This window comes from Crassostrea angulata, chromosome 5 (genome assembly GCF_025612915.1).
Source record: "Crassostrea angulata isolate pt1a10 chromosome 5, ASM2561291v2, whole genome shotgun sequence".
Taxonomy (NCBI): Eukaryota; Metazoa; Mollusca; class Bivalvia; order Ostreida; family Ostreidae; genus Magallana; species Magallana angulata.
Genome location: NC_069115.1, coordinates 3,666,827 through 3,692,978, shown reverse-complemented (window position 1 = coordinate 3,692,978; position 26,152 = coordinate 3,666,827). Strand labels below are relative to the sequence as shown.

The window sequence follows — 26,152 nt, the reverse complement described above, 5'->3', positions numbered from 1 at the left end:
ATGATTTTTACCGTTTCAAATCCATTATCCAAAACCAAAACCCAAGTTTCATCTGGTCTATTCCGTCCAACTCATACGAAATCTCTCTTTGTAAATTTATCTGCAAGCTTATAGCTTGCCCTCCGGAACAGACTCCCTTTATCTGCAGACTATGCAACACCATGTTTGTAGACATTTTTGAACATATAGCTTGTTCCTGTCCCTCTACTAATGACTTACGTACATACTGGTGGGATCAGATCACCAACTCCTTTGATATTCACCTCTTCGCAGACCTGTGTGCCATGACTGAGGATGATATATTCTTCTTCCTTCTAGGTGGGAAATATTTCACATGATTGTCAAAAAAAGATCTACGTGCAGTTCGTATATTTAACTTTCGTTACATCCGAGACACTGCTGCACGCTACAATCAGACCCTCAAATCTCAACCTAACCGAATGTTAGCAGCATAACCTGTGTATGTGTGTGCCCCCTCCCCCGTGTAGGACCTTCCCCCCCCCCCTTTTTTTAATTAATTGTATATATGTAAATACTTATGCTTTGTCTTATAATTATATGTGTTGCATGTATGTATAATTGTATGTTCTGAAATAATCATCATATGAGGGAAATAAAGTATGAATGAATGAATGAATGAATGATAGAAAAAGTGTCGTTCATTAAAAGCTTAATGCAACAGTTAAGCTGAATAATATGGGGTTTTTTCATCCATTCCGGCGATTACGGCATGCCGTTTCCCCGCACCAAGGCAGTTGCCATATAAGGACATGTCTAAATTCGACAAACTTGTAGACTTTACATTTGTCAATTTGTATTATGTCAGATGTGCTATTGCCGAGCCTGAAGGTACAAATGTAGAAAATATGGATTGAAAGTTTGCAAAGTTGAAGGTTTAATCAACTGATGAAAGCAATAAAGCTGCAAATTGTGCATCATGCGAAGGAACTGAGTCAAATCTAACATGTGTTTATCCCTGAGTTTTATAGGTTACACGATCAGAATTACACATATTCATACTCAGACTCACACACCAACACGATTACGTATTCGGGTTTACAAGTTTACATGTCTTAATTTTTGAACACGATTACCCTCCATATATAAGATCATTTAAACCTTTATGTATTGATTAAGTATATGAATCAAATTCTCTACATGTACTACTGGGTAAATAGCAACCAAACTGAATGCATGGCTAAGGTGAACAAAGAGGTTCCTTCTTGATTTGACTAATTATATACAAATCATGGAACTGTACTTGCCTGGCCCTGGGATCATGGGGCATTATTAGACTTAAATCTAAATTTCTATCGTTCACAAAATAATAATATATCATTAAATTACCCTAAAAATTTGTAACTATCAAGGTAATACTGAGAAACATTTCAAAAGCATTTAATTTATTTCCAAGAGAATAGGACAGTGTACAAGTTTAGACTTCAGTCTAAGATTACTTCACCACGGCCAAGTCGTCAATCCCAAATTTTTCAGACCATGAGTTACAGACCAGCAGCTAATTCAAAACAAAAGACATTTTTTTTCCAATTTACCAGTATTAAAGCACAAAAAGTATTGTCTATAATTGTATATACTTGGCTAGATACAAGCACACAATTTGTTTAAATATACACGTAATACATACACAGTTTGTTTACATATATTACATATGCACAATTTGTTTACATATCATACACACACAGTTTGTTTACATATAATACATACACACAGTTTGTTTAGATATAATACACACACAGTATGTTTACATATAATACATACACACAGTTTGTTTACATATAATACATACACACAGTTTGTTTACATATAATACATACACACAGTTTGTTTACATATAATACAAACACACAGTTTGTTTACATATAATACACACACACAGTCTGTTTACATATAATACATACACACAGTTTGTTTACATATAATACACACACACAGTATGTTTACATATAATACACACACACAATTTGTTTACATATAATACACACAAACAATTTGTTTACATATAATACACACAAACAGTTTGTTTACATATAATACACACACACACAGTTTGTTTACATATAATACACACACACATATTGTTTACATATAATACACACACACACAGTTTGTTTACATATAATACATACACACAGTTTGTTTACATATAATACACACACACAGTTTGTTTACAAATAATACACACACACAGTTTGTTTACATATAATACACACACACAGTTTGTTTACATATAATACACACACACATATTGTTTACATATAATACACACACACAATTTGTTTACATATAATACACACACACATATTGTTTACATATAATACACACACACATATTGTTTACATATAATACACACACACACACATATTGTTTACATATAATACACACACACATATTGTTTACATATAATACACACACACATATTGTTTACATATAATACATACACACAGTATGTTTACATCAGATATTGTATTTTCTTCACTTTACCTGTGTTGTACTCGGTCACAAAGAGGTTGTCTCTGGTGTCCACACATAAACCCCATGGATTCTGTAAATGACAGTTGTCAATGTAGCGGAGGAACTGTCCGTCCTGATCCAGGATGTGGATACGGTCGTTGTTATGGTCTGCTGTCAGGATGGGACCCTGGCTGTCTGTTGTGATGCCGCATGGATAGAATGATCTCTTGGTAGTAGAGGGAGGACCAGTGTAGGTAAACCGGAGTTTCCCGGCCTGATTGACCACCACTACTGCACGGGCTCCATAGTCTGACACACAGATATCTAGGTTCCTATTCTCACTGATGTATTTAATGTTATCAGATGAATAGAGAGGTTGTCCTTTGTCGTCGTACTGAATACTTTGTTTCTCTGTGGAGCCAGAGTAACACACAACTTTTGTTTGTTTTCTATCATCACTGTCCATGACAACCAGGAGGTCACCAGAGGAGGTACTACAGACAACGCGAGGTCTCCACCCCCGTAGTCTGATCACTGCCTGTATCTGTGTATTCTTCACTATGTTCACAGTTCTATCCCAGTAATCAGTATAAACTAGATCCCCATTCCTTGTCACTACTATGTCCCATGGACTGTACCCTGACTTGGTTTGGACTGACTTCACTAGTTTCCCCTGCAGGTTGTAGAGACTCATCATATTATCAAAATAACTACACGCCCAGATTTCTTCATCACTGTGACAAGTAACACTGGTTAGATAATTAGAAGGGTCTCCATACCGTGTCTGTATGGTGGAAATGATCCGTGGCTCATCAAGCAGTGGTTTGAGAGGAGAGGATCCAGCTTCTGAGGTTTCCATGGTGTAGCCGTGTTCCTCTGTTGTAATGGAGAATGCTGACAGGGAACCAAATTGCTGGTAAAGTTGTTCTGGGTTAATTTTCTGAGGGGTGAAGTTTGGTAGAGAAACTGTGAGTTTAGGAGGCAATCTTCTGAATTCAGCAATCCTGGATTTGTAGGCAGAGACACGGCTGACATCATTGGAGTCCAGTAACTTCTTCAGATCTGCAATGCTCTGTGTGATTTCAGAAATGGTGTGTGTGATTTCATCTTCCTGTTTGTTTAAGACAGCCAGGTGTTTGGAGTCCATTTCATCAAGATCAGCTTTCAGTTTCTGTATAATGGTGTCTATTTCTCTGTGCCAGACTTCTCCATGTTTGTCTATTGCTGTTGTCAATTTCTGGGAGTTTTTACTTAGATCAGTTTTCTGAACTGTGATATTGTTTACAATCTCTTGATATTTAGGAGAGATAGATTTTTCTAATTCTTTTAGATCTTCTTGTAATTCTATTTTCTTTCTTTTAAGGATGCTAAAAATGTCTATTAAGTTATGATTTTGGTGAGTACCAGTGGCTGTACAATAAACACAGAGAGAAATGTCACATTCTTCACAATAATGTCTGCACATCTCTTTGACATGCTCTGAGCAATTAGGATAATTTGGAGTAGATCCTCGGTCTTGAAACGGTACCAGGTGATGTTTTTTGGATAAATCCAACACATGGTCCCCAACACAAGCTTTGCAGAGATTGGTCTGACAGAAGTCACAGTGTAGTGGGGGGACTGGAGTATCACACACATCACAACGCACCACATCCTGGGCAGTGCTTCGAGGGTTCATGGTCCTTTATGTATGGTGCAGGGTAGAGCCTGAAATATACATGTTTATCATTAATTTCAATCCTATTGGAATTGACCATATTTATATAAATATATGTACATTCTTTACCTTAATATGATTTATGAGAGACACACTTTTTTTATCCAAATAGTTGTACCCTCGATATTTCAATAAAAAATTTTGCATGAAATTTTACCACATATTAAATATATTAATTTTTCTATGATTAAAAATGTTGACTGTATATTGAACATGTTGAAAAAATGTGGTTTGAGATGGATACTGTGATTATAGTGCAAGTGAAGCAAAGTTACCATCATTTTAATTTTATCTGGTTTCTTTCTTTCTTTAATGTTTAATCTTTAATTGATAATTAATATCGGATTACATGTATCTCCTCATTTCTGACGTAAATTGTAAATATATTTATGTTATGAAACATAGTGAGGAGTTATTTTAAAGAGAGGAGTTGGTTTTATTATTCGGAGTGAATTATGCACGTGATTGAGGAGTTATTTTAGAGATGTTATTTATAAAGGAGACTGAGTAAATGCATTGTGGGAGTAGTAGTAAAATAGTTTTCTTAGTCATATAGTTATCTTGGATTAGTACCGTTATACAATCGTGACCTTAAAGCTGACTAATCATTTGAAAGGATTTGGTCAATTAAATGACATGCTCGGAAAAAAGTTATGCTACATAATATAGAAAATATTGGTTATTTTGAAAATGGTAAGGGACATTTCCATATTGTTTATCGAAATAAGCAATAAAACCAAGTGTTATCATATAAGTAGTTTCTTTTCCAAATATTATCACCTAACATTGTAGAGCAGTGAGTTAGAGGGTTTACTATGAATCTGTAAGTCATGAGTTCGAATCCCGGTGAGGGTTTTACAATTTTACCTCTCCAAATATTTCTGAAACCTATTTTTTGGTTTAATATAATTGTAGAATTTGAAAATTCTTAACCAGTGGGAGTATTCCAATTATAGTGTACTTTTTTCCAAATTAATATTGACAGATGTTCCATACCACCTTAACAACATGTACAATCTGATAAACACTGTTAAGCCAACAAATATTGTTGATACAATACATACAAACCTTGCATGCTATAGCTTCTGTTGACAATATACTTGTACTGATGTCAAATTAGAGATTCTCATTGGGTTCTACTCTAAAGTTATCTTCTATAGCCGTTCCTCCTATGTAAATTATAAAAGGAGAAAAAGTCAAAATTAATGAGTAATGATGATTTTAAAACAATATTTCATTATTCATTTATGCCACATAATGTACGTAACATTGAAAAGGCAATTGTTCCACAATGCATTGAGCAAAACAGTTCCAAGATACTGTGGCAGTCAAAAACTTCACAGTCCAGAGAAGACTGACCCTTGACCTTGCAACCTTGAAGTCATTACAAGGGTAATCTGCTCAATAAAGGTCAAGTGTAACAAGTTTGACATTACTTAAGTGGCAGAGTGTTCTCAAGATATTGCAAGAATCAAATTCAGTTGACCCTGACCGTAACCTTTAACCTTATGACCTACATGTAGCACACAAATTACTTTGAGTTTGGGGGCTGTGTATGATAAAAATGCTGTTAACAGCTACAATGTACCACTGCACACAGACTGTTTACCACTGTGACTGTTTATAACAACGTAAACGCAGTTCAACCATTCATAAATATAATTTATTAATATAGATGTAATCATTCTTTTCAAACAAACAAAAAACCTTTTCTTACGACAAGTGTTTTCTGTAAAAATGCTGCAGTGTGTTTTGCATCTCTTTTTTGACATTATGAAAATATCCAGGTTTGATAATGAAGACTTTTTATACTCTAGTTTGAATGCCTCATAATGTATTTAATTAAAATAGCTGAATCGATCTTTAATAACTTAGTTAACTTATTAAGCTATTTGAAATAGGTAAATCATCACTGTTTTGCACTATCATTTGCATGAATGCTTTTTTTTCTTTGACTTCAATATTGAAACGTTGTTGGATGAAAGACATCAAGATTCCCTTTTATATTTCTATATTGAAGCAGAACGTCATACATATGTTATATTACTTTAATAACGTGCGAGTACCCATTATTGCCGATTGTTATAAAAACAGCAAGATTTCCACTATCTATTCGTTGTTTTTAGCTACAAACCAAAAAAAATAAATAATATAATTTTCAAGACACTATAAGAGTTGAGAATGAAAATTTTTTACATCAAACATCTCGGAGCTCTCCTTAACAAAGGTAAGCCTATAAAAACGTATCTCAATTGTATCCTTGCCATTACATTTACACATGCAGCTGATGACAGGGCATTTTTTGTTTAGGTGCAAATTCGAAGAATATTTACCTCCGTGTTATGATATTTGACAAAAATAAGCAAGATACCGTTTCTATTACATAATATTTAAAAAAGAAAACCGGGCGTCTGCTTGCTTGCAAGACGCCATTTTGTTTGCAAACTGAAGCGGTTCAAAGATTTATCCACACGCACCTACAGTGTAAATCGAAGGCATTGCTATTAACTTTCACACAGATTATTTCTTTTAGGCCAAAAAAAAAAATATGTGTGTTGCTACCGACCCCATTTTTTATGCGCCGACCCTAACACTTTTTTATTCCAAATCCAGATTACCAACCGTAATTGGTTTAAACAATAGAGTCTTTACAAATCACAGTTTAAAAAACGCTTGTAATAATTCAATAGAAAACACCGCTTATCAAAGTGTTTTAAAGATTTCTAAGTGCAGATTGACAGCATGGATGAAAGTTACCCTTGGTTATTTTAGCTTAATTATCAATGCAATAAATAGTTTTTTAGGTCAGTGATGTGTTAAAAATTAATATAAAGATGTACATGAAAAAAGCAGAGGCAAAGTTTTTTTTATATTTCTGGGTGTAGAGACTGCAGACATCTTCAGTCTTTGAATAGGCCTAACAATCATTCACATTATAAATATGATTTTAAAATGCTGCATTTCAGATGCAAATGAAATTTTTAAAATTAGTCTTAAACCATTAATGATGTATTCATTTTTTTTATTATTGAAAAGATTTAATTCTCAGGCCTCGTCTGATCAACCAGAATTTCCTCTGTATCTGAATTCAACACCTACAGTTACGATATTATTGTTCACTGTTACATGTGTATGTCAGTTGACTTTTTGGCCTTACTGGACACATTAAAACTTATTTTAAGTAACCTTTCAATAAAATTAATAAACAATACACTTCTTTAATTTTTAATCATCTGTCCCAAGACATGTGATGCACAATCATGTAAAATGATGTTCCTCCATTTGTGTGCATGTGGCCGCAGGGACATCAAAAATATTGTTTCTAATATGATTGAATTACTTCTATGATATAATTTTTTATGTTATATTCGAAAATTTTATCTTATATTGTTAAATTCTTTAAAATTTTTACCTTTTTTCCGATTGATTACATGGTAAATAACGAAAAAACATGAGCGGCATTAATGGGTACTCTAACTTCCTGTAAATCGAAGTCATTAATAGGGTTTAATTTTTAGCCAGAAGTATATAGATATTGATGACAATAAAAAAAATAATTATTTCTCAAATTAAATGAATGAACGGTGCAGATATTTGCCTAGAAATTTTAACATAACACCGTATATGAAGAGAGTAATAGAGAAAATGTGTGTATTTTTAGGCAATAATCAGGTTGGGAACAATCGCCCAAAAAACCCTTTCACGGTAACTGCGGTACTGCTCTTTTGCAGGGCAAAATGACGTAGTTTGGCGAGATATGACGTAACGTCAATTGTTTCATTTACGTCATTTAATTGTCTACCTACAGAAATTTCGTCAAAGTATATCATTTTGCCCTGCAAGAGAGCAGTACCGCATTTATCGTGAAAATGTCTAATGGGATATAATAGCCCAAATGCGATATAAATTTTAAGTGCAAAAAATAAAAAAATTTTGATTTTGAAATTTTTGATATAAATCCGCTTTATATGAATCAAATGCAACAACTTTTGGTTAAGAAGTTTTTCTATTTGTCTACTGGCGTGCGACCAGTTCTCGCCGAGTACCATTTCTCGCCAGTGCATTGTGACGTCATTTTTCTTCTATAATTTTATGTGTTGATAAAATGACGTTACAATGTACTGGCGAGAAATGGTACTTGGCAAGAACTAGTCGCACGCCAGTATAGTTTGCAAGATTGATCCCAAAGAAGTTTTGGATATACTGAGGGATCAATATCCGTAGGAGTATGGTTCCAGAAAAAGTTGTTTACCAAATGTTGTTGCATTTCATCTATTCTAATGCGGATTTATATAAAAAATTTCAACAATAAAAAATTTTCATTTTTTGCACTTAAAATTTATATCCCATTTGGGCTATCATATCCCAAACGGGGTATTATATCCCATCTGGGTGATTGGTCCCAACCTGATGAAAGGTACTCGCACGTTACATGGAAATACTGCAGCCTCAACTTTTTTTCATTATATATTTTTTTTCTATTTAATAACATACAAAAGGTTTAGGTACCTGAGAAAGTAAAACACTTTTTAGGATTGTATCTGTCTACGGAACACTCTCACCCACACCCTCTGGCTAGGTGACCAGTGCAGCAGACTGCTGGTGACTTGTACTACCTATGACAAAAAATCGGAACTTGAATCGATTTTTAAATATGAGGCCTATCATCATGATCATGAAAAAAAATTCAAGTAAGAGACAAAAATGGTTTATAAAGATTCTTTTACACCGAAAGCCAAAAGTAGGCCTAGTTATCGCACCTGTCAACATTATCAACACTAAACTTTCCCAAGCTTATCATTCGTCATAACTCTTTAAAATGAGCGTAATTCTTATTTTAAAAAATACCTGTAGCTTATAATATAAGTATCTATTGTCCTTTACACAGCGATTAGATACAAAATAGGCCTATAGCTCTACAACAAACAAACCTCTATGGAATATTGCTCTCAATGTTCCAAGCAGGCGTTCCTAGTGTCTTGTGACCCGCTTAAATATTTAGGCCCAGGTCAATTCGGCCTCGTGAAGTTTCGGTCCACTTTGTCAAACCGTTTTGGCATTTTCCTAACTTTATTCCCGAGTCGTTTTTGTGGTAATATTGTTTCCAAGGAATGACTGAATAAATAAGCTAATAAGATTTAAAAGTATAAATATTTTCTACCGAAAATAGTCGCATTAAGACAATTCTAGGGCGATAACATTCATTTAAAAAACTTTTTGCACGTACGTATCCATATTATAGTTGTTAGCAGAATTGTTATTCCTTCATGCACGGATCTAGAACCCCCTCCTAAAAAATCAAATTTCTTAAATTAACATTGTAAGATAACCAAAGATATGCCTTAGATCCTACCCACCCCCACTCCCCTCCACCCCCGGCAAACTTTAATATCCTTTGCGGGACCCTCACCCCTGAAAAAATTCTGGATCCGCGTATGTCATAGTTTAAAGATTGATTTAGACTGTGTTTTTATCCATTTTACTGTATAATACGATTTTAATTTCTACTACATGTATATAAGATATACTGGACGGGGCAGAGTCCCGTCGTTTTGGCTTTTTTTGTCTTTTATACAATATGAAAGGAGATTTCTAATCCTCTTGTGACATGGCCTTTCTGAAGTCATCACTAATTTACATGTTATTCTCAACCAGGCTCTGTAACAAATTGAAGTTTTTACCATATTTTGTCCAGTGACATGTCGTATGTTCTCATATTTTACTTATATATCTAGTGTGACTTCATCATCCGAAAATAATATTTGGTAAGGAAGAATTTGATAAGATATGTACATGTATATATACATGTATGTATATAATACAAAAATGAAGTGATGACAAAAATTAATTATAATTATTCTTTATAGTGAGTTGGGGTTTTTTTAACAACAACTTTCCAAATTATTGATATAGTCAAACAGCGAGAGTTATAATTCATTTTATTTATAAATATTAATTGTGTCTCCGTAGCTCATTACAAGTATATATATACAAGTATACACTCTCGGGTGAAACAGGTTTAAAGAAGATGGGTGGATAAGGCGTGTAAAATGCCCATACACGGTCGGACAAGCTACTGAAAAATTAAAATATCAATAAATCTGATTTTTTTTAAATCATTTAAAACGATATATACTTAACATATCATTGATTTGTAACCTATAAATATGTTCAATACTTGGAATATTTTGACTCAAACAGGCGTATACGCATTAAAACCTGCAAAAAGTGTCATGTTTTAGAACTTCAAGGCATTTTCTTTCATAGAGTGGGTCTGTGCTCCATATTTTTTCTCATAGTCTAAGTAAGGCCTAATGGAAACAAACCGATTTCAATCAACAAAAACAGGGAGAGATGACCCACTTTACATTAGAAATATCATTTTGTATCCCAACGATTGAACGTTTTGAAAAAACAATACAATTTAAGTCCGTAAATTCGTGGCCAAAGTCATCCATAGTATTTAAACAGCCTTCTTTCTCGTGTTTGAAATGGCTCAGTGGTTAGAGCACCTGACATAAACTAACCATATCTATCTAGCGTTTTTATGTTCTGGGGTTCGATACCACCAAAATTTAAGGCAATTTTTTTTTTCGTATCATTTGTTAGATATATTAAAAACTGAATATATTGTGCTTTTGCAAACTTGTATTATGTTATATTTGAATGGATTTAATTGGGAAAAAATAATTCAAAATGGTATTTCACGACTAAACCGAATGGGCATATGCGCTACCTTATTCCCCCATCTTCTTTAAATATTTTTTATATAATTATTTACTCCCAGATGTAATAGGATTGAATTTCAAGAAAATTACATTTTTGTTAAATTGACGCGGATACTTGCATGTCCCTTGTAGATTATCAAGTTTCGTGATAAAACTTATATAGTTACAATCATTAGCAGCTAGTAAGCTTGAGACTGATTAAAAGAATAACACCATACGGTTCGTTCATGGCGGTGATTATGCCAAGAAATATTAAATACCATTTCTTTTTGTCTATTGGGAGATCGTGATTGCTAACTACATATTTTGAGAATTTACATGGTATACGACAGAGACGCCCACTCTTTTAATTATTTTGTTTATCTAGGATGAAAACGTGGACTGACAGAAATTATAATTGATTTTGTGACTGACTTTAAAAAATAACATTGTTATACATTGTTTTTATATCTTTCTTTCTTTTTTTAAATTTTTTATTAGTTTTTTACTACCTAATATGCAGTCTTTCTTCGCCGAGTAGCGTATTTAATGCAAATCGACCATTATTCACAAAGAGAAAGTAACATCTAAAGATGATTAAAATGATTGGAGGAACAAGGAAGGGAATAATTCGTTTTTAAATAAACAGGTGAATTTAATTATGTAACCTTTCACCTTGCCTAATCTATTTGAAAAGGAGGGCTTGATAAGGTTCTGCACTGTATCGCACGGGACCTACAGTGTATAATAATTGTACAGCTCGAAAAAGTCCATATTCAGCTAATTTCTTTGTAAGTTATTACATCAGAACATAAAGCATTCTTTGTTGTTTTTAATTAATTTTTAGTAAACTTTCACATTTTTATAATAGTTTGAATAACTTTCAATCAAATTATAACACTAAATATGTTCAATGTTCACACTCTTTTTAGAACATAATATTGAAAAATTCCCGAATTGTCTACAGCATTTGCAATGCACTGAACAACTTCAAAGTCTGGAATTGCTCTATAATTAGCAGAGGACAGAAGCACGGGGGTGTGGCCGAATATAATAATGAACCCTCCCTTCTTCACTGTTGGGAGAAGCGCTGTTAGCAGTGTCTCGGCCTCAGTGGATTTCACAACCTCCGAATTTAGAAACCGAACAAAACAGTAATCGGCCGATCCTGGTTCGATTTTGGGTTCCATTGCATTCCCACAGTGCACCTCATCAACTCTTTGGCGGGAAATGTTGGCCATCTGCTTGCTAAGGTCCTGCCCGATGGTGTAGCTGTCGGGGAACGCCTTTTTGAGCGTAGACAGGAAGACTCCGGTGGAGCAAGCTGGATCGTAAAGCCTCGCGTTCCTGATTTTGACGGACTGCATGAACTTAATAGTGTATTCTCGTATTCTCTCCTCTCCACACCCAAGCATGACGTCGAAGGCGTCGTCAACTTCCCATCCCTGAGGCGGGGAGCAGAGTTCCTCGTGTGTCGTCTGCCTCAAAAGCGGATACGGAAAAATCAACTCTGGAAGTCCGAAAGAATTGTTCATCACTTGGTTCATAAAGTATAGTTTCTCGGCCTGGTCGAAAGAAAAAAAATGCACGACAATTTTGTTTTCTGTAATCCTCTGATCCACGAAGAGCCCCAGAATCATGTCGGCCGAGATGAAACTGCAGTATAACTCGGGTATCTTGTTTTGGACCCAGAAGTCGGACAGGACCTTCCTTCCTAGTATTTGAACCGGATTGGGAGAGCCGGGCACGGCGACATTAAGGTAAAACACCCCTTGCGGTAGCTCAAAATGGCCAACGTCAATCCTAGATATGGACCTCCGACGGATTTCGTCCCAGGATGCCTCTGTCTTCTGGATCGTCCCTGGGCCAATCCTCTGCGCGTGGTACCGTTTTATTTCGTCTGCTAGTATCGTCAGTGTTTTCTTGTCCCCAGGACTTTTTTCTGACTCTTTCAGGGCTTGCATCAGAATGTAATCCGCTTTTTCCCAATTCCCCTTCGAAATATTTACACGAATATCCGTAAACATGTCCCTGATTTTCTCGTCATACATGTTTTTAAAAATTCCATCGTACGTTGTGACCGCAATCGTAGACACGAGAGCTGGATCAGATGCCATTTTAAGGTGTGAAGTTCTATCGAAGCACTGTGTGAATTTTATCAGTACAGAGCGTCTTATCAAGCGACTGTGACGTACTAAGTGAACATAGTGGACAATGTGATAAGACAGGCCGGGTTGATAACAGAGATAAACAATGGCGGGATTTACCCAAGGGGATATTTGACCAGCAGACACTATAGTACTGATATGAGCGGTGGACCGTAAAAATAACTTTGGCACGCTCTCAAATGAGATGGCCTTTTCAAACGCAGCCAAAGTTCTTTTGTGGGTTGTAAAGTGGATATTTCAATTGGTAAGCATGATTCAGGCTGATTGAGAAAGTAGAATATTGCAGATGAAAAAGATCGATAAAGTTACCACACTGATCGTAGAATATTACATAACACTACTTCTACACGTATGTGTTGATATGTCTGTGAAGGTTGAATTTTAAGGAGATGTTCGCGTTGCTAATTATTTATGAATAATACATTGCTCTATATATGTAGACTTGATAACTGTTGTCATGTAGAATATGTAATTCGGTAATTAGTTTAAAGAAAAATCTCTGTGCGAAATTCTATTGAGCGGGAAATTGAATCGTACATTGCAACAGCTGGGACAGTGTGCCCCCCCCCCCCCCCTCCCGAAAGACACACTTTAATCCATTTTTTAGAGAAATAATCATAATCGTTTTTTTCTTAAATATACGGTCATGTAGATATATTGAATTTGATTTTGAACAAGCTGTAACTCCTCTCCCCACTTGTTTTAAAAGTGATAAGAATTATAGGTTTGCTTAAGGGGGTCCCTACCATAGCTTGACGTTCAGTATTGACTGCATTAAAAACGTGTAAAATTTTTATCATTATTGAAAAATTAAAGAATTATACTGAATAAATATCGCGTTAAAAATATGGCACCAGCAAAGCAATGTGTATTTTTCTGCATGTTTGGATGATCTTGATTTTAAACTACTTTATGCTTAAAAAACAATGTATTTCAATAAAACTGAAAAAATATATTGAAATCGGCTGAAAACGTGCTACAAAAAATGGGGTAAACATGCGGAGGGTCTGGTCAGCAAAATAACCGGTAATTGCATGAAAGTTTGATTTTTTTTAAACACAAGATGTCATACTTAGAGAAAATACATGTACATTACTTTACACAAAGTAATGCTGAGTGGAAACTAACATTAACAGATAGATCCATTTTTAAGATACCACGCAATAACTGTGCCTCCGCCTCCCTTTCTGGATATTCTGGATAAGGATTAAGAGGACTGAAGAAGTTAATGAACAATATTTTGGGTGTGATACCCCCCTTTAATTAGATATGACGCAACGTGCCTGATACTAGTACTGTGCAATCGCAACTTCTCGGGCCTTTCCGACAGGCTCGGTAAAACACTGGAAAGGCCCGAGAAGTTGCGATTGTAGTACTGTGGTTTCATCGATATTCGTTGAATACCAATGTGTGTGGATTTCGTTTTTAAGTTGATCCATGAAATTAAATGTTCATTGAAATGCAATATCTATTAACATTTTGTATTGATGGGGTCATTGGCTACAAATTTACGTATCCTTGAAATTGTGATTTTTACTATATCCATGAAAATTGATACCCTTGAATAATAATGAAACCACACTAAGCATATACTTTTAATTATATGAGAGTTCTTGTATTTTGTTGAATTTTAAGAAAAAAATTAAGGAAAGACCCAAGATACAAATAAACATTGAGAAATAAAGTAAACAATATTAATATTGCAGGGAATTCATTGTTAATTTGGCTCTTTTTTGCTTGTTTAGATTCCAGTTAAAAAGAACAGAATTCCTGAGCCCGGGGGATTGCTCGTGACACTACTTACCCTGGGGTACGGAGGAGATAAACTCTCGAAGCTGGAGTTCCTCTCCGAGTACTATTTTTATTACGGACTTTTTAAGTTTGAGAGTAAAATTTACATATTCAATCCTCGACTTGCTCAGCATGCTATTTATAAATTGGAGAAAGGGGCGGAACATTATTTGGAAAATTCTCCTCTTAAGAACACGTTCCTAGGGTCGTCTCAGAAAAGTCCCGAAACCAGGAGGGCCATTGCGTCGCTGTTTAGAAGGACCTCTATTGAAGAGCGCGCAGCCATTATGATGGGTGACATACAGAAAATGTGTGAAAAATTCCGAGGTGAAACAAACGGCGTAGTCAACGTCACAGAATGGTCTCTTCGGATGGCCTTGGACATTGTCGGACATGTTTTACTGGAGTTGGATTTTCACGGTTTAGAAAAGAAACAGGAGGAAATGATTCGGGCGATGACAACTATTTTACACAGATGTTACGCTTTAGGAGAAATAACGCCAGATGGCGATGAATTTCGAGAAGCAAACACAAAATTCGATGACATCACTCACGCGGTGTTGGAAGAGGCTTTGAACATTGATGACGACATAATCCAAGGCAAACGATTGGTCAAGTCTCTGCACGACGCATGCGGATTTAACGAGGTACGTACAGTAACCCCTTAACAAAAACTAATGATTGACAATAATCAAACGATCAACCTAAAAGCATTTGGAATATTTGAATAAAAGATTCAAGCAACGTATTAATTAATTGTAAACATAAATGTTGAATTGTTTTGAACAATATTATTCAATTTTACACATATTTGATACTGTATACAGGGAAATATTCGCCCCGTTTTATTTTTGCCATTTCGCCTTTGTTGTCAGCGGGTGAATTTAAGACTGGGCGAATTTCAATGTTTAAAGCTAATTCTTTAGTATACAAGCGAGTCTGGGCGAATTTAAGACGGGGCGAAACCGTTTGCAAGTGTTCAAGGGCAAATATAACACGCCGCGGGGCAAAAATAACCCTGTATACAGTAGTTTTGCTTTTTGAGACGATTTCTTGAAGGAACAGGCCTATAAGAGCCACAGAACTACGATGAGCTCAATTAAGAAAGACAACGTTACTTAAATAAAGTGAGCACGTCTTAGTTTTTTAGCCACAGGACTAAAACAACTGAAATGATTAAAGGCCGATAACCTGTATCAGTTCAGATGTTATAGTAACTTAATGACTTGCTTTGTCAGGCTAAGGACAACATGAAGCTGTTTCTGATGGCGGGGACTGAGACGACGGCCGCCACAATACCTGTTGTTCTGTATCTACTGGTCAAATATCCTCACTTACAGGTATACAGTTAAACCCACATCGAGCCATTTACTTCTTGTAAAGTTTAACAATCCACTAATCAACACACACATGCATATTTACAATCAAACCATTCAAAGAATATTAATTTTTTGGAAAAGCCAATTTTCCAAAAGTCAATACATGTACGTTCATGTACCGTTGAACCTTTAACCGCTAGCTAGTAAAAAATGTTTAAACTTTCACGGCTAGCTAGGTAAATACGGTACTTAAACTACAGTTAACCCTTCACTGGTAGCTAGGTAAATACGTTCATGGACAGGTAAACCTTTCACGGCTAGCTAGGTAAATACGTTCATGTTCAGGTAAACCTTTCACTGGTAGATAGGTAAATACGTCCATGTTCAGGTAAACCTTTCACTGGTAGCTAGGTAAATACGTTCATGTTCAGGTAAACGTTTCACTTGTAGCTAGGTAAATACGTTTATGTTCAGTTAAACCTTTCAGTGGTAGCTAGATATATACGTTCATGTACAGGTAAAATTTTTACTGGTAGCAAGATAAATTCCTTTATGTACAGTTAAACCTGTAACTAGTAGCTAGGTAAATACGTTCATGTACAGGTAAACCTTTCACTGGTAGATAGGTAAATACGTCCATGTTCAGGTAAACCTTTCACTGGTAGCTAGGTAAATACGTTCATGTACAGGTAAACCTTTCACTGGTAGCTAGGTAAATACGTTCATGTACAGGTAAACCTTTCACCGGTAGCTAGGTAAATACTTTGCTGTTCAGGTAAACTATTTACTGGTAGCTATGCAAATACGTTCATGTTCAGGTAAACTTTTCACTGGTAACTATGCAAATACGTTCATGTTCAGGTAAACCCTTCACTGGTAGCTAGGTAAATACGTTCACTTACAGGTAAGCCTTTTACGGATAGCTAGGTTAGCTTACAGGTAAATACGTTCAGTAATTACAGCTATTTTGGTAAATACGTTCACGTACAATGTTGTGAAATCCCCAAAGGAACATTACTATAACGTAAAAGTAGATTATTCAAACTTAAATCAATAGTTTCATGTGCATGTAAACTATCATCATCTAGGTCAATTAGTTCAGGTATAGGTCAATTATCCACCTGTCAAAACGTTAAGCAGGTCAATATCAGGACATGTTTCATAATTATTTGAAACAACTTTAAGGATATGGATTTCTTTGATTTCATGGTGATATATAAGAATGTACATTGTCAACTTAATTGACATTGACAATTATCAACGACTCTGCAATTCACTATACAGGACGAGTTGAGACAGGAAGCGGAAGAGCTTCTTGAGTCGGTAATGGCGGACCCCACCACCCCGCTGCCTAAGATAGAGAGCTTTCTGTCCGAGGTGCTCCGATTGTACCCAATTGCGCCATTCATCAGCCGACAAAACTACGAACCGGTTACCCTTGGTGATATTCATCTGGATCAACACGTGAGTAAAAACAACAATTCTTGCTGAGTGATAGTGTGTTTATTATTGTCATTTTTTGGTTCAGTACTGTGAAAAGTTATTAAATATATTTTATCAAATATTAAGTAAAGAAACTCTAAAAATGACACGATATACACTTATGAATGATCCTATTAGCAAAATATTGGCAAGTATGTTTTGATGGGTCCTGAATTGTTAATGAATAATGTATTGATCAAACACCAACTGAGTTCTGTAATTTATGAACACTGATTGCTTGTCTAGACTGATGTCATCATATTTACGTGGGGAATTCACCGCAGCACTCATCTCTGGGACAGAGCGCGAGACTTTCTTCCCTTCCGGTTCCTGAACAACAGCAAAACTTCCGGTAACATGTACATCCCCTTCGGTGCAGGCTCGCGCGTCTGCATCGGACAACATTTGGCTTGGTTAGAACTGAGACTCGCAATAGCCATGATGCTGTTCCAGTTTAGGTTTGAGAATGCACATGAGACACCGGAACTGAAATTCGTAGTGGACTGGGCACACGCTGTGGTTCATCCCGATAAAGACTTTTTATTCAGAGTTGTTCCTACACAGAATAAAAATGTTGAAATAAGGTAAACATGAATTATTTGTTCATATCTTATAATCGAAAATTCACAATCTTATGGTGAATTTGTATTATGTGCATCAAATCTTTTGTCGATGTGTTTCAACATCTCTTTGTGTACTAGAACAGTATGTCAGGCTACCGAAGTGATAACGTTGGTGGAACTTTATGCGTAGGAACTGTGTCAGTGTAGAGCTGCTCGAAGAATTATATTAGAAAATGACTTGCTTCTTATACTACTGGGATGCCATACAATTCACGAGTTTTGCAAAAATGCATTCCGCATTTTGAACTTTAAGGTCAGACGACACGTTCCTCAATTTTGTATAACTTTTTCCAGGAATTTGTTGATGGTTTACTAGTAACTATTTTAACAAGCTTTCTTGCAAAAAATTAGGGTACCTTACCGGGCATTTCTGCAAAATACTAGAGTATGCAATTTCCTATAAAATCTTCTTGGAAATACACTTGAATTGCTGATATAAAAATAAATACATATACAGAACAGCAAAATTCACTATGTAGGAACTCTATCTCGGCCGGAGCGGGGATTTGAACTCACGACCTCTAGAACATATACCCTTCTGGCAGTGAGCGACCACGGTTCTAACCACTCGGCCGTCTATACAGATAACCACATCTAATTAAATTTTAATCATTTTTAAAATAATTATAAAATTAATATTTTTTATTAGAACTCTCTATTACGAGGAGATACAAAAAAGATTCTCGAGGAACGTGTCGTCTGACCTTAAGTTAGTCCGAAGCACAGCGGAAGCACATTCCTTATATTTATCTCAATTACTTTTCAGACACTTCTTAAAGCTTGTATTACCCTTGCATGGCTCTGAATATCAAATTTATTTTAAATACCTAAATTGTCGTTTATTGCTTTCATTTTTCTACGTATATCTTTAAGATGGTTCACTATACCTTATCGTAATAAAATGTGTTCAAATAGAATGTTGCAATGTACTTAGTTTTTCTCTCTATCACAGGGGCCAAGCCCGTTTTAACATTAATTTCAATGTAACCATAAATAAAGAAAGGGGTCGAACTCTGACCCAGATATAAAAACTACCAGCTCGCTTCAAAAGCCTAATAAATCAATTATTTTTTACAACACTCGCAATATTCATGTATTTTTCAAAAAAGTAATGTCCAAGATACACTCATACTAAATTTCAAGTTGATGGGTCTTAAAATAGCGGAGATATACGTCATTATTTCTCGAAGTCGCCAATTTATTTTTACTCGGACATTTACCGGTCCAGGGCTCACGATGGGACTTTGCCTATGACAACAGCAGTATTGCAACAAGTCGAGAAACATTCGCACTAATTTTTAAAATCTCACATCAAACACACGCTACTTACATCTTTAAATTCCGATAAAATTCCTTAATTACTCTCCAAACTGAACTGACAGGGTCAGCCATTATGACGTCTTTGAGAAAGACTGATTCTGATTGGACCATCAGGAAAATTAACCAATGAAATTTAGTTTAACATTTTCTATCACAATGCATGTATTCCTCCTTAAACTGTAAATAAAATGACGTGTTTTTTTTTTTATCTTAAACTAAAAAAAACAAAACTATAAATTTATATTTGCTTAAAATGAATAAAAGCATACAATTACATTCTTCTTAACAATCTTCGATCCTCAACAATGTTCGAAAACTCTATTTTACATTGGTTAAGTCATTTCGGAAAGCCAAAAAAAAAAATCGTGATTTATGATTTTTGAAGCATGTTATAGTTGGGATAACATTATTTAAGTTATTTCATGATGCTGTCAGTTGATATCACGTCCCTTATAAATACATGTAAGTGTAAAAGGAATAAATATATTTTCTGCGTGAATCTCAGGGTCCACGCAACAATTATTGGAAATTATATTCAATAATTTAAATGCAATTGAGTGAAATTGTATACATATTTATTAGAAAATAAATAACTACCGGTAAGGTAGTAGTATGAAAAAACGCAAACAATTCTTTCTTTGAAACTTTTATTATACGGCATGTACCCGGAATAACAATGGGACATACACACTTTTCGATTACATATATGGTTTTTCCGCCATATAAACGTTTTACCCAACTATAAATTTTTTTACATCAACATTTATCTCCTCTTCAATGTGTATATAACAATAAGACTGCAGTAATTCTACATCTTTTGAGAATTATTGATTGTATAGTTCCATGTATTTCATTCATCTTTTTAAAAATCATTCAAATACTAGTAAAGTAAAGACATGTTATTTGTCTCATTAATTTAGAACACTTGTACATGACTATATACACGTCAACATGTAACAATAACGTTAGATATCAATAAACGTGTTTGTATACAGACGTCCATGTTAAATATCCATAAACTTGTGTGTATACAGACCTCCATGTCAATACTCTCTCACACCATTCCCCCATTGAACTGTAAAATGTATTATCATAACGACCCTTTATGACGGTTCTAATAGCCAGGTAAATGTTTACTCCATACATTTATAAATCGATTCTAGATTGCTCATTATAACCCATCGCTCCGACCCGCCCTTCTCTATCTTTATGGCGGCCTTACCCCCCATTAAATCACCCCATTTCCGGGTCCTCAAGTAAACTCTGAGTTTGTGTCTTAATGGCTCAATTGATCCCGATTTGTTTGCAAACAATACCCGCTTGCTGAGGTTAAGGTGTCGTAACCCGTTTGTAGAAATAATAGGGGGTACCGATTGTTTACATCGTTAGGGATCGGACTGCGTGGACATATACTGTACATGTATATATCTATGATGTTTTAAACTGACCAGAAACATGACCACTTTCTACATCTTCCAAATTGTGTTGGTAACGTTGGAACTTCCCCACGGGTTTACAGGTGAGTAGCTTTGAGTTGTAAATTAATGTAATAAAGTGTTGATGAAGATTTAAAACATGATTTTGAGAATATGGATTTTAATCGGATTGATTTGAGCCTCTTCCGTTCATAATTTATCATGAATTCGGTTTTTCCTGTAAACTTTTTAAGTAGAATAAGTTAATTTCTTTGTTTTTATAAGATTATAGACTTCTGTCGTTTAAACTTTAGTTTAATCAATTTTAACCATTTAATTATTTGATTTAACTTCTCGAAGCTCAATCCTAACCTTCAATCTTCGTTCGTGTTTGTTCAAATGAATATAATTCGATTGTAATTTATTTTGTCTTATTTCAAAATTTTTAAATGCCAAAGATTCTATAGCTATACTTTTAGTTTAAACATATTTTAATTAATAAATTCAATAATTAAATGAAAAAGCTATACTTTTGTATGAATAATACTTTATTTTCAAATTTAACATACTGTCATATATATACATAATCAATGATTCTTTGAAAAGCAAACAATACGTTTTGAATTTTTCTAAAGTAGTGATTTCATCGTTACATATAATGAGTAAAGTATGTGTCGAAAGCCATCGATGAATTAATACTTAATATGCATTCACGGGGGGAACTTGATATTTACCGGCCATGATTCTCTCCTCCACCCCACCAAGACATAAATAGTCTTATATTATTAAATATTTGACCTTATTCTGGCATCAATATTATCATAGAAGGTCGATGATCAATTTTTTTTATATGCTGTTTATTATAATAAATGCTATTAAAGATTTTCTCTAAAAAAAATTATTATTTTTTTTTTTTTAATTTATTATCCTTTAATTTTTTTTATCTTATACAATTGTTCTATGTGTATAATGAAATACACCAACAGAATTCTGCACAATTATATTGACGAACAGATAACAAGTAAACTTTAATGCCGCCAAAAAAATTCAGTGAAAAAAAATCAGGAAAATTTAGTCCAAATTTCCTCTGCTTTGTCACACATCCAGCTTTGTTTGAATTAATGATAAAAATATCAAATGTTTAAGTCAAATATCAATTTACTATTTAATGAGGATATTCAGCGTATTTCAGACAATTCTACTTCTAGTCAAGATACTAAACAGTTTAACCATGAGTAAATATCATTTTTAAACCAACACATTGGATGTTTTTTTCAGGAGGCCCCATCTTCTCACAATGCGCCCCCGCTGGGCACCCCTTGTCCATACAGTGTGACAACTGGAGCGTCATCTACGTCAGACAGACGATGTACTCCGAGTACTACGGGGTTCTGAATGTCGGCTGTCAGCTTCCGGCCTACAACAGCCTGTGTCATGCCTTCAGTAACTCCTCGGACTTTTACTACAATGGGAAGTACCAGGCGGAGCACACGTTCCTCTCACAGAAGTTGTCGTTCGTGGGTCGGACATTCGGGGTGAACTGTAACGAATCAGCTACTGTACGAGTTGTTCAAGTTCTCTATGAGTGTCTTACCGGTAAGGTCTACCGATATTTTAAAAAACAAACTTATTATAGTATAATAAATTATATATTTGTATATTAAAAATAGTAGAAACCCTTGTACTATACGATTGACTTAAATAATTGTTTATGAATATGTCAGCTTTTTGTTGACGACAGAATTAGAAAGACCCAGTATATGTGAGGAGAGAAACACCTTTGGGGATGTCGACGGGATGCTCTTTAACCCGGGCTTTCCTGACCCTGTTAGGAACCAGTATGGCGAATGTTCTTGTCGGATATCGGCAACAGACTGGGGTGTGGTAAGACTGAGCGCCATCATCATCAATCCCATACACCCTCACACCGGAACAGGAAGATGGAGTCTAAATGTCAAACTTAACAATGGTATTATGTTTATATGACACAAAAACAATCCATATTGCCAGCTTTGTATTGAACTTGCCGACGCACAAACATGAGGATGAGATTATCAATACATTGTTTTTGTTTTGTTTAGAACAGGTGTATAGTCTTGACCAGATGTACCGGCTGTCCGCAGACATCGGAATCCCAGACACCAACAGCCTCACTTTGGAGTACAGGAATGGCGGCGACACCATGTTCCTCCCCGTGATGGTTCCTCGCGTCCCCTCGGGCTTCTGGGTCAAATACTCAGGTAATTTGCTATACAGGCATATGGGACTTCCTGATGGTTTCTCGGGTCTCCTAAAGCTTCTGGGTCAATTACCCAGGTAATTTACTATATGAGACTGTCTGCATATAGTTTGTAAAAGAGCGCTTTCGTATTTTCTTATGGAATGCACACCATTTTATAAGTAACCTTCCATGAAATGGTGTTATTTTAGGATCGACAAGTATTGAGACAGTTCAGATATTTACACTTAAGGCTATCGCGGTCAATTAGGTCCCCAAAAAAAATAAATGTTGAAGTTCTAGTATCTTTTTTCTCTTTAGTTTTTCCTGCCACGTCCAGGATTTACATGACGTGTTCGGTCAAAAAGAAAGAGGGGACACAACTCTCGCCGGGTAAGGACGACCATGTACCTCTGGCATAAATGAAGGATACTATTATACATGTAGTACCTTAACCAGAAAACAAAACACGGATTATTCGAAAAGAAATATTAACCTCTTATTTATTTCATATCGCCCCACGTGTGTCGACCATGCTGCATCAAGTCACGTGTGTCAACTATGCTGCATCAAGTCACGTGTGTCGACTATGCTGCATCACGTCACGTGTGTCGACCATGCTGCATCAAGTCACGTGTGTCGACCATGCTGCATCACGTCACGTGTGTCGACTATGCTGCAGTAGTCTGTAAATGGCTTGCCTGTTTGTCTACCATTGTTCTAGACTTGTGAGATTTACATGTAGATTTATTAATGTTTGGCCATTGGTTTCAGGACTCCTCGCGGTGATAGGTAGCATCACGGTCCTGTCTGTGCTCATCCTGGGGGTCATTGCCGCCCTGTTTGTGAGAAGGTGAGGCGTCCCACACCATAATGCCAAATAAGTTTATTTTTCCGCACAACAAAGACTTGATTATTGCTATATGTACACGTGCTTTTTTGATATACCTTCGATGCATAATTATTTAAGCTAGGATCTAAAGCTTGGACCCTTCTCAATTGAGCACTGAACATGTAAAAAAAAAAACACCACACACACGCCAAATTTAGGCAAAATAAAAAATAATCTATCAATACATGTTTTCTGTATACCAGCACCGGTACAATGAGCCATATATTTCATCTAGCTGCAGGTCTGTAGCTCCTGGTCTAATAAAAAATCGGATGGAGGACCTGGGAGCTACAGTGTCACCCTTTGAATAAATTGTGTATTTATTGCGCACAAAAACATGCGCTAGTTTTGAATTAATTAACCTTATAATTTACATCGAGATCGAGAGTCGCCATTTTTACAGTAAACAATTTAAACTACATCACTTAACTTTACGGGAATGGTTATGTTTAAAAGAATATCAGAGGCAACTAAGGAGACGATATCAGTAGACAATTACATGAAGAATTTTATAGTACTTATTGTTTTCATAAAATTTGCGTATAGATAGATAAGGATAATTAGTCCAAAACTAGCGCACGTTTATCTGCGCAATAAATACACAACTTTTTCGATTGATGGCACTGCAGCACCCAGGTCGTCCATCTGATTTTTTTTTCAGACCGGGATATACAGACCTGCAGCTATATCACATCTACTTATAGGTCTTATATTACCTATACATATGTGCCTATGACTTCAACATGTATTTTGTCGCTCTCTTTTTGCAACTGTGTTATTATTATTTTTTTTGGCCGTTCGATAACAATATTATTTTTTTCAAAGTGCGAAAAAACCGCAACTTTTGAATTTCTCTGCCACCGTATACTATGTTATGTAAGTGTTTGAATCAAATAGATTGATATGTATTTTTATAGTTTTGTGTTCGACAGAAATTTTATAAATAGAAGGAAGAACCCGCCCTTTGTCAGCCGATGCTTGAAACAACACGGCAGCTCAAGTACCAGAAGCACTGCTTTCTCCGAACTCAACAAAGAGTTCCACTTCCTGCGCAGGTGCAACACATTGTCGTCTCTATCCAGATACAACAGCCTACCTCCGAACTTTATCTTTAAACACAATCCACGGAAGATGTCGTCTGCTAAATCCCAAGATTCCGGGATAGCAGTGATAGACTTTCACCGGAGTGAGTCGTTCAAAAATGCAGTGAGTTCCGACAAAGCAGACGACAGTGTCGAAAACGAGGCTAAACTTGGGGATAGTTCAAGTGCTAAACAGGAAGTGACGTCTGTCTCTGAGAAGGAGAAAAGTAGTGATGTTTCACAAGACGTTCCCGAGTTTGGCTTTTATGAATTTTTGGCTGTATTAGGTGCAACAAGTGACGAAATCGATGTATAAATGTGAATGAGATGATAACCGCCATTTGTGTTTGATTGAATGGCGTCCTGTATATTAGATAATTATGATTGAATGGCGTCGTGTATGTTAGATGATAATGTAAGTTAATAGATTGCATGATGCATGTTATTGTTTGATACAGGCAGCTGTGTTGAATTAGGAGTTGCCAACAACTCTGTCTATGTTAGTTAGAATACATGCAGGGTCTTTCAGTCTATCCTGCAACATGCGCGGATCAGGCGTCAGGGAGAAGGAGGTGTAAATACGTTGTAACTCCTAACGAGTCTCCTCGGACCCCCAACCCTCCCCAAGCAACAAACTTATTCCTTGGACTCCACTCCCCTCTCTATACCAGTTTTGACATGCAAATATGTTTTAGAGTCAATGAATCACAGGCACGTAGCATCAGGGGGAGGGGCCTGGCCCCCCACTTTTTCTCGCAGGAATAATTTTTTTTAAATTTACATATAAAAAATTGAATTATCAGTGAGTTGCCCCCCCCCCCCTACTTTTTTGGGAGTATGTAAAAATTGATATGAAAATAAGGAAACGAGGAGTGAAATTAAAGTTAAATACTACCCCAGCCCGCATGTATATTCACGTCTTTTCATTTTTTGGGACAAATCTAAG

At 35.6% G+C, this 26,152-nt stretch overlaps 3 protein-coding genes across 4 annotated transcripts; 2 read left to right on the top strand and 1 right to left on the bottom strand.

The window, feature by feature from the left end:
• Window positions 1-1,180: 1,180 nt before the first annotated feature.
• Window positions 1,181-9,238, bottom strand: LOC128183116 (uncharacterized). Of its 2 annotated transcripts, XM_052852009.1 has the most exons (5): window positions 9,121-9,238; window positions 8,699-8,805; window positions 7,602-7,670; window positions 5,258-5,358; window positions 1,181-4,179 (listed from the first exon to the last, which is right to left on the bottom strand). In XM_052852009.1, exon 5 carries the CDS (start codon window positions 4,148-4,150, stop codon window positions 2,471-2,473), a length of 1,680 nt encoding a protein of 559 aa, XP_052707969.1. In that variant the 5' UTR covers window positions 4,151-4,179; window positions 5,258-5,358; window positions 7,602-7,670; window positions 8,699-8,805; window positions 9,121-9,238; the 3' UTR covers window positions 1,181-2,470. The 2 variants fall into 2 exon arrangements, with proteins under 2 accessions (XP_052707969.1, XP_052707968.1); XM_052852008.1 differs by lacking the exon at window positions 7,602-7,670.
• Window positions 9,239-13,167: 3,929 nt separating this feature from the next.
• LOC128183126 (cytochrome P450 4F2-like) lies at window positions 13,168-19,196 on the top strand. Its single transcript, XM_052852021.1, has 5 exons — window positions 13,168-13,308; window positions 14,810-15,502; window positions 16,094-16,195; window positions 17,459-17,638; window positions 17,903-19,196. Exons 1-5 carry the CDS (start codon window positions 13,249-13,251, stop codon window positions 18,242-18,244), a joined length of 1,377 nt encoding a protein of 458 aa, XP_052707981.1. The 5' UTR covers window positions 13,168-13,248; the 3' UTR covers window positions 18,245-19,196.
• Window positions 19,197-20,855: 1,659 nt separating this feature from the next.
• On the top strand, window positions 20,856-25,689 carry LOC128183125 (uncharacterized). Its single transcript, XM_052852020.1, has 7 exons — window positions 20,856-21,118; window positions 22,293-22,610; window positions 22,756-22,983; window positions 23,096-23,254; window positions 23,554-23,625; window positions 24,007-24,085; window positions 25,057-25,689. The coding sequence occupies exons 1-7, from the start codon at window positions 21,055-21,057 to the stop codon at window positions 25,520-25,522; spliced, it is 1,386 nt and encodes a 461-aa protein (XP_052707980.1). The 5' UTR covers window positions 20,856-21,054; the 3' UTR covers window positions 25,523-25,689.
• Window positions 25,690-26,152: the final 463 nt, after the last annotated feature.